The sequence below is a fragment of the Homalodisca vitripennis genome, unplaced genomic scaffold (genome assembly GCF_021130785.1).
Source record: "Homalodisca vitripennis isolate AUS2020 unplaced genomic scaffold, UT_GWSS_2.1 ScUCBcl_689;HRSCAF=3240, whole genome shotgun sequence".
In the NCBI taxonomy this organism is placed as follows: Eukaryota; Metazoa; Arthropoda; class Insecta; order Hemiptera; family Cicadellidae; genus Homalodisca; species Homalodisca vitripennis.
In genome coordinates, this window is record NW_025776828.1 from 49,450 (window position 1) to 66,305 (window position 16,856).

Below are 16,856 nucleotides of genomic sequence, written 5' to 3' on the forward strand. Positions count from 1 at the left end.
ATGAGTACACATTCTTCAATACAATATTAATTACGTAATAAAAAGTACGTTTTCGGTAATAACAGATTTATTACTAAAACGTTAAACGATATGGCATCATGACGTGACAAATGCCACAATATTAACGAGTTTTGGACAAAACTTTGACATACTATGTTTCAGAAATTAATCAAGATATTGAAAAAAATTGGTGTGGTTTTTTATGTCTATGGTTTGAACCAACTCACCAAATTTCATTAAATTCTGATAACCTTGGGTATCACCCTTTGGATGATTTGACATGGAATGATCCTTTTGAAAATATTAATAGGATATTCTTGTTAAAACACCTTGTTAAATATATAAGCTTATTCCAGATGGAATTCAAAAGGTGTTTCAACAAGCCCTCCATAAATTTTCACTTAAAACGAAGATTCTTACATAGTTGAAACTGGGAGGATAAAAAAAGAAAGATGAACAATGAAAAACTATAATATCCAATAACAATAAAATACAGACGACAAGTTGAACATCAGAGAAAGCTACACATGTGGACTAGTACCAGAACGTCTGAGCTGGAATTCTCTCATCTTTTATACCTTCCTGTTTAGCGATTGCCATTTCAAATGTTTCCAGAGCTGGGCTAAAAGTCACTTCATTCACATCTGCTGATTTTGTGTCCTTTGGTGATTCTGTAACAGTCGATTCTTGTTATTCTATACAATAATGTATCTGTTAAAATTATTCAGTTTATGCATAATTTAGTTTCTAAGATGTACAATAAATTATTCTCTGCTTGTTTGATTAGCATAGTAGTAAATGCTATTGACATGTGCTGCACTCTGTTTATATTTGAGAGTGAGATATTGTGATGGCATCTACCCCTTGAGGGACCAATTACAAAATCTGACACTACGTGCAGATGCAGTTTAACTCCTCGTACAGTCGCTTATGGCTTATGTAAATCTCTTAACATTATGTACTCTTGTAGTTTTGTTATGTTCTTTTTAATCTGCAATCTAATCCGTATAGCAGATGGATAATTAACCTAAAACAAAAGTACGGTATATATAATCTAGGTTAAAATAAACTAATCATACCAAAACGTGACGAGGAAGGAATCACAGATCATCACGCAGATGAGGAATCACAACAAATACATTGTCTCAACTCTATGTACACTATCTCTAAAATATATAATTAATAAAAGTAACAATGATGTTATTACAAACTGACAACTCGCACTCTACATTGGTGAATGTCACAGTAGAACAAGGAGGTGATGGAGGTGGTATCAGGATAGGAGTGGTATAATTTATGAATTCATTACAAACAAACTTCTTACAACCATATTGTGACTGCATTGGTTTATTTGAATTTTGTATTCAGATTTATATTTTGTTTTATTTTTAGCTCATTACATAGTACGGGAAACCAAAAAGGCCTAATTGTGACAAACAGTTGATTTAGTGCTTAGTCCGCTATAAAGCCACGATTAATTTCTTATTTCTTTAAAGAAATAAGGTTCTTGATTTTCCCAATTCATACTGATAACTTAATAATATCCAATACACACTACTGTGAGTTGTATGGAAGGAGAAATACTATTAAAGCCATTTGAAAAATTGTTCATCTACATATCTCCATCAAATCTTCGGTTTGAAAGGTGCTAACCAAAGTATTTTCAATGTTGAATTTAGCTTCAGTTCACTTTCCTTTTACTACAGCATCTGGAATATGATGCTGTCTCAGACTTGACTCCTGGTATCTGGAGTCATGTTTGTCTGAAGAGATCTAAAGAAAATCAGCGATGAAGGAGCTCAAAACGAACCTTTACATCGTTTCAACATGAGAGACACCTATAAATAGGTGAAGTGTGTCTCATTGCCTCATCAGGTGCACAATTGAGTGCACTACGATGTTTCTGACACGATCTCTAAACACGATGGAGCAACCGAGTTTTTTACACATAAAGTAGCCAAGTATTTCCGTGTCACAGGCCTATCAGGATGTACAACATTAAACTGCCTTTCTGTCTCATGATAATTTTCATTCGAAGCTCTGAAAATAAATATCATTTCAACTTTAACCTCGTGATTACAGAGCATTATTCTTCGTAGGCAGTAATAATTTGAGAATATTATTTAAAAGTAAGAATGACAAAGCGATTCAAAATCAATAACTGTAATAACACTAAAACACACAAAAGTTTTTTGAAACACTTCACGAAATACTAACCACACAATAATGATACCACTGGATAATAATGATCCACTGGATAATATCCACTCTAAAAGTATGACCAAGATGTATGATGAGATTTGAACAAAGAAAGAACTTGTTTGTGCTAAACCGTAGTTGAAACTGGGAAAGCCTGGTCACTCTTAGCAAATTAATTTCTTTTCAGTGTACTTTCTAATCTTCAATGGATCCTTCGGCCATTGCATTCTTAACTGATTCAGAACACAAATGACCAACAAACCAGTTTCCATCCAAATTAACATTACAAAAACAAAAAATGTAAATGTAAAGACTTGAAATGTTGACAAATTATTATTTTGTATGGAAAAGAGATAGCAATCTTAGATTTTCACCATTTTTTTAAGTTTTTTATGATGCTCTTCAAAATGAAGGGTCACTTGAGAAGGGTTTAAATGTCAAATTTTTGAGTTGACCCCAATATGCCGCATATTTGGGGGCCACAAAACATTTTCAAAATTACCAAATGAAACTTCCTTTCCACATTCCACTACTACCCAAAGGATATCTCCTTATATAAACTTTAGAGCAAAATAGAGGGAGGGAGGGTTACTTTTTATTCACCCTGTATATCAATTTGTGAAGTTTATAATGAAGGCATTTAAAGAACTAACCTATATAAAGATGTTTCTCTTTGTAGTCAATCGTCTCCTGGGACTCAACTGGCATCGGAATGATACGGCCAGAGCGCATCGAGACTCTCACCCTCTCACCTTCTTCTGTATACCTCCATTCCACCTTCACTGGTTTCCTGCACACACAGGGAAATTACTTAAATGATGTAACAACAATCACAAGATTAAAGTAGATATTGAGATCAATTGTGGATGTGCACTAAGAAAACTAATTTTGTTGTTGTTATTATCTTAACACTTGTACTTCATGTAGCCTAGAGTTTGGTATGAAACCATCGATAAATACTTCTCAGGATTGGGGTTCCAGTGCAGGATCTCACAGTGCCTGGACTCAGGTTGGCCCTCTGAATTTCATGTTCCAGGAGATTGTAATGACTCATTTCATACACCCATCTCACATTCATTTCAATACTTAATTTAATTTAGAAGAAATTTATTAGTAATAATAATTAAATAAGTAAGGAATAATTATTTATAAATTGTCTCAAATTTTAATACAAACAATAATAAATACAAAATTAAATATATCAAAATTAATTAAATTCACCTTATTACATATAAAACTCAAAGTTATAAAGTAAACTAAAGTCAGTGATACAGTGTGCAGGGATGATTGTTGAGTGAAGAGAGCAGAGGTTTAAAAGTTTAGAGGAGAGAGGGATATAGAAGAAGTGAAGCAAGATTATTATTTTAAATAAAGAAACTGGTTACATTTTATTCAGCAGTATTTGATTCAGAAGAAAGGTTAATTTATTAAATTCATATTATCACTGAAGTACAGAGAAGAAGAAGACAGACATTGGGTGAGAAAATTCCTTTTAAATTTAACAGTGATCCATTGGATGAACATAAAACCCAGGAACATTCGATTTGGCTAACAATTCCAAATTAATATAATTAAAATTTAACAAAATTATTTTTCAAACTTACAATATCTTTTATTAAAAACAATACCTAATATTTCTATTTCATTAAGCCAGCACGATCACCCTGCCCTAAAATTTAAGAACTGTATTTAAAAACAATTTACCATTATTGTATCCTCCATCTTGTTTCAAAATTCAAACCTGTACAGTATGTCAATTAATTTATCATCATTAAAGTTCACATTTGTATCATACTGAGTTATTTATTATTTCTAGCTATAATCATCAGAATACAAATTAAGTTTAACCATTTATTTAAAGTGTATAGTAGTAGTATATTACAAGATGGTCTCACAAGAATCCTGTTTTTTTTTTTACCTGAGACAGACTCTGCCCTAATGGAGCTTTTTCAGTATCTAGAGGCTAAGAATAACCAACCCCAATGCATTTTAGCTGATGCAATGCCGGTGAGTCAAATTAACAATTTGGACAAAACTTCCCTCTCTTAACCCTTAACCCTCTCTTAATTGCCGAGTTTTCAACGGTGATGTTACAGGTACAGCGACAATGTAGCTGTCTTTTACTCACCACAATCAACTTTAGCAATACTTCATTTACCAAATTGCCATTAGAATCTCTTGAGCGTCACGTCCGGTTGTAGTTGATAAATTGAGTCTGCATATTTCTCAGAAAAGTTACACTACTGAATGTCTAACTCGCAACAACACATCCAGACAAATCTAAAATTGATAAAATATCCTAATCATTACTACAACTTATTTCTACCATACCAACTGAACCACAATTAAAATAGAACAAAAATCTTGCAGTAGCAACTTCAAAGGAACGATTGAAAGAGCTAAAAACAATAATGTTCTGTTCCTAAGATCTAAGTAAAACTTCACCAATGTGCTTCAGTGATCAGCGTTAGTTCATCGTCAGAGTGTAGTAGCAATTAACACATTCACTGCTGAAAAATAATATAAAACTCATGCACTATGCTAAAATATTTTGTTACAAATTATCAAACCTTGTTGTCATTAGAATCCAGAAACAGCATGGAAATAATTCTCCGGCAACAAAATGGCGGCGCCGGTGACGTTAAGTTTTTGCCTCCTATCGAGGCGTCCGCACTATTCTTCATGTGCCTCCGATCGGAGGCGTTCCGCACATGGTACATAAATCCATAGGCCTCCTATAGGATGCTTACCCCCAATGACACACGTGAAAACACGATATATATTCACTATTGTTTAAGTAATCTTAGAATAAAATGGTCACTAACCTAAATACAAAATTACTATTTACATATCTACATGTTCATGAACTGGTTTAGTTCTTCACGGGGTATGCCACTTATCGAAGCAAGCCAAGGCACATAATCCTGGCTCTCCAGGACACTGAGCACAGATATATACAGTCATTGTTTTTTTTTTCTTGTCCTTTTGCAACACTGCCTGCACCTCTTTTTTCTCAAGAACCTAGTTCCTTTGTGTGTCTCTTCTTTCAGTTTTTGATAGCACATGTCTGACAGTAAGAGCTTGTCGGGGGGCGAAGTTGTGGTGTAGCAACATTTGTTGTCAGCAATCTTTCAATGACTGCAACAAATACAAATTTGTTGTTTTTTTTTCTGGGATTTGCTACAAGATACAATTTGAAACTGTTTATCATGACCATTTGTAGAAAATGAATAAACATTTTCTTGTACCATCGTAGGCTTTTTGTGCTCACAAGGTAATAGCTCATTAGCTGGTCATGTCTATCAACACCTTTCATGTGAGCATTGTAATACACAATGGGCAATGGCTTTTGTCGTGGTTCACCATACCTATTATTAGACATTGTCCAATCATTTTCGAATCTGGTAGAAATATACAATACGTTGCGTTATCACGCCATTTTCCTACCATTACGCCGTCTGCGTAACGCTCTATTTTTTCTCCTTTTTTCAGTTTAGCTCCTACTACTTCTGCAGGGAGATGTCTTCTATTTGTCAATAATGTTCCTGTACAGTAGGTATTATGAAAAAGAAGCTCAGAAGCCAGTGGAAAACTGTTATAATAGTTGTCCATATATAAAATGTGGCCAACCCCTAATTTTTCCCTCCATAAGGTGCATCACAACTTTTCCGGCATGCCCTTTGCCACTAAGCTCTCCCCCTTTCCCAGAATAGACCGTAAATGCTAAACAAAGGCCATCAGGCTCACATAAAGAGTACACTTTGATGCCGTACTTATGACCTTTCCAGAAATATACTGTCTGAAAAGTAGACGGCCTCTCCATAGCACAGTACCTTCGTCTAGGGAAAATTCACAGCCAGGGTAATAAACTTGTTTCATTTTATTATTGAAATAATCTATTAGAACCCGGATTTTTGATAGTCTGTCATCAGTTTGTTGTTTATTGTCTGAGAAATGGAGACATCTAAAAATTAATAAAAATCTATCTCTGGACATTTGTTCTCTTACGTAATTGGAAATTGAACATTTTATCAGTTTTTCCAATTAATAGTCATTTATCCTATTGAGTCGGACAGTTCCCATGTGAAAAACCAAACCTATAAATATTTTTAAACTCAGCCCACAGTGAGGTCTGACCACTTGTTTATTCTGGAATTAGGTTGTAAACTGTCTGAAAAAAATACTTCCCAAGCATACGCATTTGTTTTTGTCAACTATTGTTTGTAAAAAATCATCATCTAATAAATAATCCCACCAACCAAAAGGTGTATTATCTTCAGGAAATGGAACTAGTATTTTATTTTTCCTTTGTAAAAGGTATATCTTTCAAACCTGCAGTTCGGGGTTTCCACTGTGGATCGTATACTACATCACCGGGATCAATGTCCATTGATGGTGTCGTCCTCCTGGTCAGACGCGGCATATTGTTGGGCTTCGTCGAGGTCACTGTCATGGCGGATCGGGGTGTCCAAGTTATCCGAAGCTTCTGACTCACTAGAATAGTCAATATCGTCACCCACTGTCTAATAGCATTCGGTCTATTTCACTACTTCGTTCTACTCGTTCCATGATCACAAATAACAGAAACTAATACACTAAATATATACACTGTGCATCATCAGTTATCTCAACCAGCCTAAACAAAGAACAATACGCATGTCAACTACAAGCTAACAACGAAACAACTGGCTCACACAACCTCTGAGGGAACAATGACTATTGAAACATGCTATTGCCGAATGCCTCCGATCGGAGGCGGACGCACCCGACGACAGAGGCCTCCAGGCCTCCGATCGGAGGCACCCGCAGTGAATGTGTTAAACAATCTTATAAAACAATGCTTGTAACCAACAAAACGATTTAATGGTTTTAAAATTTATTATTTATGTTTATAACTTGACTACCCAGAATTCCTGTCCTACTATTCAATTCTTACTCTATTAATTATAGTCACTGAGTTTAAACTTCACGTTAATTTCGGCTAACTAATCTCAACCTGGATGTGATATAATTTAAACTCACAAATCATTGGGATCCACCAATGCAACTTCAGTCGTGACCAGCAGAGGCTTCTCTCTTTGCATGAACCACCCGGGATTGTCCTTGGTCTTTCCTACCTCCTCCACTTTACAGTTCAGAGTTCCTACGAACACCCAGTTGCGTTCCTGTATCACTTGAACCACTGTTCCCTGTTTCCCTTTGTCTTTGCCGACAAGTATTTCGACCTGAAAAAATAAGATTTAGTTGAATTAAATGTTTCTGGGTTTTAAAGTTCCAACACAAACAAGTGTTGGAAAATGTATACAACACCTATATAACTGAAATAAAATAATAAATAAACAGGATAATAAATAGCAATTATATAAATATTTTGAAATGACAATATCTGTTATATCAACTATTTTAAGATTTATGATAGTTAACTTATACATTATGAAAATAAGGGAAATGGAAATATTGTTTATGTAATCATATCCTTGGGTGATGTTACACGAATTCCATCTACTTCAACAGTGAGAACATATACCTGCATCGTGATTCTTTCTTGAAAAAAGGCATTTTTTAGTCCCCAAAGGCGCATGAAAAAGTTGCACTTATTTCTCCTGCCTCCTTACTACTGTAGGTTTTTGTGCTCTTTATAACAAAATGGGGAAGGTTAAAATTATTTGATATTTCACTTTTTAAAATTTGAGTTGAGAGACCACAATTTCCGATACTATATCATAGATAGTTGAACTTAGCTGTTCTCCATTTTTAATATTGTAATACAGATACTACTCGCCACAGAGGTACAGTTATTACAAGAGATTTAATAAACAACAGTTAATGTGTAGCAATGTTGAATACTGCAACTAGTTAGAGAAAACAGCCTCCTAAATACAGTATCTGCTTCAATATAATGTATATGTACAGTCTATCATCAGACTAACATCACCTTATCGTAGTATAGCAGTGTGGTGATAATGCATACATCAATGTTTATCTGTAAGATAATAATGTATTGATTTTTGTAATAATCCTGTCCACAGTCCTTTTCTTTATCTGGACACTTGATTATGCTACTGATTTAGCCTACAATTTTACCAATAAAATGATACATGTCATCTCCACCTTCCTTCTAGTTCTCCTTGTGCCCAAGTATCTTGTGCAATACTAGATATTCAATCCTCCTCCCCCAAATAGCGCTCTCTCTCTCTCTCTATTCGACTGCTTGAAATAATACAGTCACAGCACACACATATGCATGCCTCTCCTCTTTATTCTCTCCTGATAATAATTAAAGCCCGTGAGAAACTGAGTTAGGTTAGGTGAGGAACTCTCATAGCTTTCTTTCCACCCAACATATATTTTCCATTTCATAATTCTGTACTAGTAGTGATACCCTCATCCTGCCACCTTGCAGTTTTTTTACCTCCACGGTAAGAAAAACTATTCCAAAAATAGTGGTCTCTGGAAAATACCAAAGTATCCAATCTATTAATCTATTTGCATTATGTTTTTACAATCTGTCTGATTTTTTTATGTTTAAAGCTTTTGACTGCTTAGGGCATGACCTGATCCTTTACAAACTTGAAAAACTTGGGAGTTAAAGGACATGCCAAAGAATGGTTTAAGATTTATCTAGAGGGAAGAAGCCAGATAGTAGATATTAAATATACACAAAAATGGTTCTTACAAACAATATCATAGCCTCTGCCTGTTAAGAGGTATACCTCAGGGCTCAGAGTTGGGACCGGTTTTGTTTATTCTCATGACAAATGACATGCTGCAATACTTAGGCACGGACTGTGCTCCCGTGATGTATGCTGATGACACAACACTTCTAGTGTCCGAATCCTCACCAAATAACTTCTAGCCATTAACTCCTACACTGCATTAAACATGACCTATCAATACAGTCACGAAAACGATTTAGTAGTGAACATTGAAAAAACCCAAACAATTAGCTTTTGGAAGGAGACAAGAAGAAGTTCCAGAACTGCCTGACGTATCAATGGAAAGTCAGACAAAATTTCTCGGAAGGACAATTTATAGCAATTTATCATGGAACAATCACATTGACATATTCTCTAAAAAGCTGAATTCATGCCTACATGTTTTAAAAAGAGTAAAGCATGCCAGTGATGAAGCAACAACAAAAATTGCCTATTGTGCGTTATTTGAGTCACACTTAAGATACGGCCTTGCAGTTTAGGGAGGCACAACTGCAGGAAACTTAAATAGAATACTGCTACTACAGAAAAGAGCAGTCAGGATTATGTCTGGCCTTGGCCCAAGGGAAAGCTGCAGAGATGTCTTCCCTCACCAGGGAATCATAACGATTATCGGCCTATACATCAGAGAAGTAATATTCCATGTTGACAAAGAGCAATTGGAATGAGACCATGACTTCAATATCTACAACACCCGCCATGCTTCATATTTTCACTAGCTACTACATCACACTGCACTATTTGAAAGGAAACCATCCTACATGGGCAGAAAAATCTTCAACCATCTTCCTGAAGATTTAAAAATTCTACAAGGACAGAGATTGAAGACAGCACTAATGGCCAAATGGCTCTCTAACCGTCCGTTCTACACCATGGATGATTTCCTGAACTGGAAAAGAGAAGAGCAATAATCTCAATAAAAACTAACCATGTAATATTTGACGGCATTGCATTTCTTGATGATTTGTACATAAAGAATTTGTCTATTGTCTACATTTCAAAACCTCATAAGAAAATCCTGCATTCTTGTTTGAAGGTTATTTTTGACGATGGAAGGATTGTGAAAGGAAAAATCCTGTTTCCTTCAAAATCCTGCATGACAACATAAATTGTAGCTAATCTTAATAAATAAAGACTATGTTTGACATGCTGGGGCTTATGTATTAGACCTACTTACCACATCACCCTTAAATATTGTCCAATCTTTGATGGGCTCAACCCAAAGTTTTTTGTGTGTTCTACCTATTTCATTTTCTAATCTGAATTCTTCTGTCCAGGGCCGCGCTTCACCGAAATAATAATCCATTCTCTTCAATGTTTTGGCTCTGTACTGAGGAAATCCACGTGGAGTTTTGTACTCAATCTGAAATATAATTTAAAGTCCAGTAAAGAATTCAAAGTGATGTTTTAAAACTACAAACTACATTGTATAGGAAATAATCTAACCTAAGAGGGTTGAAATATTGCCACAGTATATAACTGCGATAAGATCAAATGAGACAGTTGTTGTTACAGATTTTCTTAGTAAGTGTAGGGTTCCATAAAATGCCTAAACATTTATACATTTTAAACTAAATACATTTTAAAGGATTATTAGGTTGTACGCTTTAATGTTAGTGATGTTTCAAGTACACTACACAAAACTGGGGGTAGAGTATGATGAGCGTACCCGGTTTTTATATCGATTAGTACAACCATCGACACTTAAAATTCATTTATCGAATACGGGTTTATAAATCATATCACATATCTATAGTCATAATAACAATTATATTTTTAATTACAATAATTAGTATAATGCACAAAGTAATAATTTTACAAATAATAAATGAGCTCTAACGATCAAACAAACAATTATAACTGGAAATAGGAAAAACCCATAAATAATAATGAAATGATAACAACATAAAAAACATTTATAATAATATGAAATAGGCGTAATTATTTATATTTTTTCTTCTGGGTAGCAATGATTAACCGCTTTCGAGAATATGTTGAAGCATTTTCTCTAGAAAACCATATTTCTTTTCTGTAAAAATACTGACAGAGATGATCTGCAAGCAGGTCGGCTGATATGCCACTTTTTAAACTTCGTATCATGGTCCTCCAAGAACTTTTGACTGTCTGTTACTATCCATAAAAGAAAATATATTTATTATATGAAAAAGTGTTTATAGTTGATACAAGTTTGTTATTGTATCATACCCATACCCACATGTTGAAGCCACTTAAACAAATATCGTCACTTGTAAGAAATATCTCACATATTTTCCTCATATCCATCACCATTTTCAGTTTCAAAATATTAGTTACTTCTTGCTGTTTATTGTTTACATTAAAATTACTATAACTAGTAAGTTGAAATCATATGCCAAGTTAAATGAATTGTAATATCGAATTATTCATTCGGATAAAAACTCGAACCAGTTAATAAAAACAACAAAATAACAAGTGTAGGCCCCTTATCAAAGTCTACCCAAACTAATTAATATTGATTTTAAAATATAAATTAATTTAAATTTAAAAAATTGATAACTTGGTTCCCTGACTCTGGTGGCTGCTTATTATATTGCAGCCTATAACAAAAAATACAAAATGAAAATTCTTAATAATTTTAGCTTATAGTCTACTTACAACTTCCATTCGCCGTTTAATATATGTTTCTGGAAAATTACCATACTTTTTAGTTAATTCACCTAAATCGGAAAACCTGACTAATAAAGACCTAGTTAATCGCATTTTTTAAATTACAACTGTAATGTAAAATAAAAAGTCACGTAAGATTATTTCTTTGAAAACAATTAGGCCTACTAAACTAAAGCCTGTATAGGTTATGTACTTCAGTAGTATCTACTAAATTTAGTATTGTTGGTTATGGACGTTTTTTTTTTTTTTTTTTTTTTTTTTTTTTTTTTCTCTGTTTATAATAAAGGCTCGGGTATACTCCCATGCAGCCTCGTGGTTCACTGTGTTGTTAAACCTCTGTGGTAATTTAATTGGGAAGAATTAGTTATTTTTATAAGTTTATGGTTTAATGTATTGGACATATATGTTTTTGTGTACCTATACTGTTTGTGTTTGTTAATACATAGCGGGATTATTATGGGATTCTATAGATGGATATTCTGGATTTGGGGAGTCTTCCCGCCAGGGGTCCTTCAGGCATTCCTAATCCGAAATATGGACCACGGATATAAAGGCCAAAACCAGGATACATATATGTATTGTGTTTTGTTATTAAATGCATTTGTTTATGGTCCTGAGAAAGTTATTTATTTCTTTATATACTTTTTTGTCTTCTAATTTCATTAAATACGTTAAGTTAATATTAGATATTGATGTTACATTTTTAATTACCTTAAAGCACCGATCTCTTGCATATTCGTAGGCTGGGCATTGTAAAATTACATGGTCTAGTGTTTTTCCGTTGAGCTTGAGTGCAGCTTAGACACAATGGTGTGAAATATTTTTTAATATTAATATAGGTCTAGCGTTTACCTTAGCATGTCCAAACCTTAATCTTATTATATTTACCACTTCTCTTCTGTTGAAGTCTGCAATACTATACCATCGATTATGAATAGTCGTTGTCTGAATTTGCTTATACCATTGCGCTTTTTGTGATAGTTGGTACTCCTGTTCATTTTCTGCTGCAGACTTTCTTCTCCGTTGGTAGGCTTTGAAATCATCTGGTGGAATGTAAATATTTGTTATCTTGTTGCCGTTTATTATTGAGTCTTTGGCTAGGCTATCTACGTATTCATTACAATAAATACCTGAGTGTCCCGGGATCCATTTGGAATGTTACATTTTTAACCACTTTTAATAACTTCATAGATAATACTTACTGGTATGCCTTCTCCCTTTATAGCTGTTATAGACTTTATCGAGTGCTTGTATAGCTGCTTGTGAATCGGTAAATATTACTATATCTTGTTGTTCTATTGAATTAAAGGTTTGTGTTGCTTTTTAAAATAGCAAGTAGTTCAGCTGAGTAACTGGAAACCTGATTTTCTAATGAAAAACTTACCTATGATGTCCAGCTCTGGGACATAGTAAGCTGCACCTGTCCCCAATGTGGATTTTGATCCATCAGTGTAGAAGTGCAAATGTTGTTCATAGTTGGTATTGATTAGTTTCCAAAAAGGTTTGTTTGGTAATTGTGCTATTGCTTACCTTTTTTGAAGTATGGATTGTCTATGTTTTGCTTAAATTTAATATTGTTGGTCATCATTAATATTGGATAGTTGAAATCCCAAAAGGTTTTGTAACTTTCCTTTTTTAATATATTTAAATCTAAGGAAAGGAATGAATTTTTGATATAGATTGTATGTACAGTGGCTGATTTTTTTTCTTCCAGTATGGCATACAGTCTGTCAACATTTTAAGAAACATTAAACTTCTGTATGCTGGATGATTTTCATGAGTTATGATTTTATAAATCAATTTATCACACAGAAACTTTCTTCTGTTGCTTAAGGATTGAATACCGGCTTCTGCTTGTAGAGCAATAATTGGTGTTGTTTTAAAAGCGCCTAATGATATTCTTATGGCTTGGTTTTTGGATTGAATCTAGTTTTTTTAATTCTTTTCTACATGCATGTCCCATAAAGAAATGCTCCATAATCTAATTTTGCTCTTATTAAGCTTTTATATATAATTAGTGCAAACTCAGGTGTTGCACACGTTAATGCCACAAACTACAGACTTTATTATATCAATGTCTTTTTGGCATTTTACAAACAATTTATTAATATGAATTTTGAAATCTAACTTATTGTCTATAATCATACCTAATAGTTTTAATAGAACTTACTACAGGTATTATTTGATTATTAATTGTAATTAGTTTATCGTGTGTTAATGTTTTTTTTTCGTGTGAATATTATTACCTTACTTTTGGTTGCATTGAATTCTAGATGGAGTTTGACTGAAGTTTGATTGTACTGTACTGAGGGTGTGTTGCATGTTTGTGTAGACTGCCTCGATATGTTTTTCCAGAGGAGTATAACACAATGTCATCTGCAAATTGAAGTGATTTTACATAATTAGGAATATAATCATTAATGTGTGCTATGTACAGTGCGAACAACAAGGGACTTAGAACACTACCTTGCGGTAATCCCTTATTCGTGACCCTAGTTATAGTTGACTTAGAGCTAATTAAAATTAATTGTCTATTGATTAGCCATGAATTAATATGGGAAATAAATTTACATGGAATATTATAACACTTCAGCTTTTCTATTAATTCTGGTATGTGTACTGTATCATAAGCATTTGAAAGATCTAAAGAGGCAGCAATAGTAGTTTCATTGTAAGTCAGTGCAGTTTGAATTTCTGAAACAAAATTAATTAAATAATCATTACATCCTATTCTTTTCCTAAATCCATATTGGGTATTTGGTAGAATGTTAGAGTTTTCAACAAACCATTCCAGTCTACTTTTAATAATTCTATTAAATAATTTTAGTATGCAGGGTATTAACGATATAGGCCTATATGAAGTCTCCAAATGTTTATTTTTTTTCCGGTTTTCAAGATGGCTATAATTCTGCTTTGTTTCCACTTACTTGGTAATTCTATACTTCCATTCCATATATTATTGAATATATTTAGGATATATAATCGAGCAAACGAGTGTAGATGTCTAACATGCTGTAAGATACTCCATCTAAACCAGGTGTTGTATCTTTCCTCTTAAAATCTATGGCTACATTTAGTTCTTTAATACTAAAATTATTTTCTATAGGAGAAGCATTTTTCATAGAAGGTGTACCTGGGAATAATTATCTCGCTTTCCATGGGAACTGAATCCGGAACTATATGGCACATGAATTTGTCACAAAGATCGTTGTCTTCAAAAATTGAAGAAATTGTATTTGCCTTATTATTAGTTTTAAGTTTTTTAATTATTTTCCATGCAAATGAGGAGTTATTTTTGTCATTAATTTTTTGACATAAATTTTCCCAACCTTGTTTTTTAGCTATTCTAATTACTTCCCTAGCTTTAATTTGTGCAGCTTGATAGTTTTTGATAATTGAGAGCAGTCATACAGTTTTTTAAATTTACTAAATGCAAGCCTTTCTCTGCTGGCAACAGCTTGAGAGCAAGCTTCATTCCACCATTGTTTTGGTGTAAATTTAGGCCTATTAATTGCTGTATTGTACTTTGGTATTGCTTTGTCTGCTGCTAATTTAATTATACTAAACATTTCATCCCATTGTTTTTCCAATGGGATGTCTGGCAGTTCATTAGTCAATTTTTCAACAGTCTCTGTATATAGAGACCAATTTGCCTTTTTAAAGTTCCATTTATTATTAGTATTAAAATAACTTGTAATGTACATTGAAGTCATTAGATAGGGAATTAATATTAAATTGCATGAATATAGGCAGGTGATTGCTGCCTAACGAATCATTACCTACCTCCCATACGTCTACTAAGGCATGAAGATTGGGTGTGTGGCGAAGGTCAGATCTATTTGTAGATGCTTGGTGGTAAAGGGTTGGTAATGTTGTATGGTTTTTTATTATTTTAATAGTATGAATTTTGATTCATTATACTCATTGAAAATTATATTACCTCTGTGATTTGCTTTGCTCGAATTCCAATAAGGGTGATGGGCATTAAAATCACCACATAACAAAGTATAACCTTCATCTTGGTTAAATAGTTCGTGCCAAAAACTATTCCTAATCTTATTATTTGTGCAGTAAATATTATAAATGATAATAGGTCTCTTGTAATTATTTACCTGTATTGCTTGCATTTGTGTATAGTTTATCGTTGTATTCTGTAACAACAGTATATGAAATTGACTTATGTATAATGAAGGAGGTTCCTCCATATCCATCAGGTTCTGTTAAGGTTATGTACAATGTAATTATTATCTAATAGGTTTATCATTATTTTGTAACCAAGATTCTTGGATAATACCTATGTGGATCTCCTTTTTTGTAAATAAATGCATGACCTCAGGCCATTTAGGCTTAAGAGACCTTGTATTCCCCACTGTACTATGTTAAGTTTATTTGTTACCATTCTTATTTACTAATTTCGTTTGTTGAGATAGGCCTAACTGTTTGTTACCTGGCGATGTTCCAGGAGTAGATTTTATTTTGATATTTGGTGAATTTATTTTCTGTTGAACTGTTGTACCAGTCTTTAAATAGCTTAGTAAGATTTCATCAACTGTTTGAGATTGGTTGAGATGTTTGTAGAGTTCAATTTATTTCTAATTTCCTCAATTTTTATTTTCAGGAGTGATGTGAGGTGGGACTTATCCTGAACACTAAGTCTATCATCCTGAACTGGTTTGGTAGGCGGATTGGTTTTATCTACAATAGGCCTACTTATTTCTTTAGGTTTATATAAACTACTATTTCTGATGGGCCTACGATAGCTAGTTCTACTAACCTTAAACTGTGAAGAAAACGGTTGCTGGCTGGATGAACTTGGTTCTGAGACTGCAAGCAGTGGTGTATACCTATTACTTACATTTAATTGACTGATAGGTGTTGATGCCTGTGAGCTTGGTAGTGTTTGGGTAGATTTCATCATCAGTGAAGTCTAATTGAGCGACCTGTGAATAAGATAGGCCTAGTAATCGAGATGGTTTACCTTGTTTTTTATAAGTAATAGGAAAATACTGTGCTGCCACATGATAACCTTCTTTCATGAGACTCATCCGATCTTTAATATATTTTTTGCCTTATATACTCTGGGCAAATATTTAGAGTTACTGCTATGTGAATCACCGCAGTGAACACACTTGCGGGGAGCCTGACAAGGATCTGTGTGGAAGGGTCCAGCACAGTCCCTACATATTCTAGGTTTATTACAAGGTGAGTTCGCTACGTGTCCATAGGCAAAACAACGATAACATTGTTTCACTCTGATCATGTAGGGGTCTACCTTCATACGAACATAATTAAGGTACA

General features: G+C 33.7%; 1 protein-coding gene across 1 annotated transcript; it reads right to left on the minus strand.

Moving 5' to 3' along the window:
- Positions 1–453: 453 nt before the first annotated feature.
- Positions 454–11,784, minus strand: LOC124370944 (probable 39S ribosomal protein L24, mitochondrial). The gene is made up of 5 exons (XM_046829251.1): positions 11,547–11,784; positions 10,090–10,275; positions 7,222–7,424; positions 2,853–2,989; positions 454–671 (listed from the first exon to the last, which is right to left on the minus strand). The coding sequence occupies exons 1-5, from the start codon at positions 11,649–11,651 to the stop codon at positions 535–537; spliced, it is 768 nt and encodes a 255-aa protein (XP_046685207.1). The 5' UTR covers positions 11,652–11,784; the 3' UTR covers positions 454–534.
- Between the last annotated feature and the right edge of the window lie 5,072 nt (positions 11,785–16,856).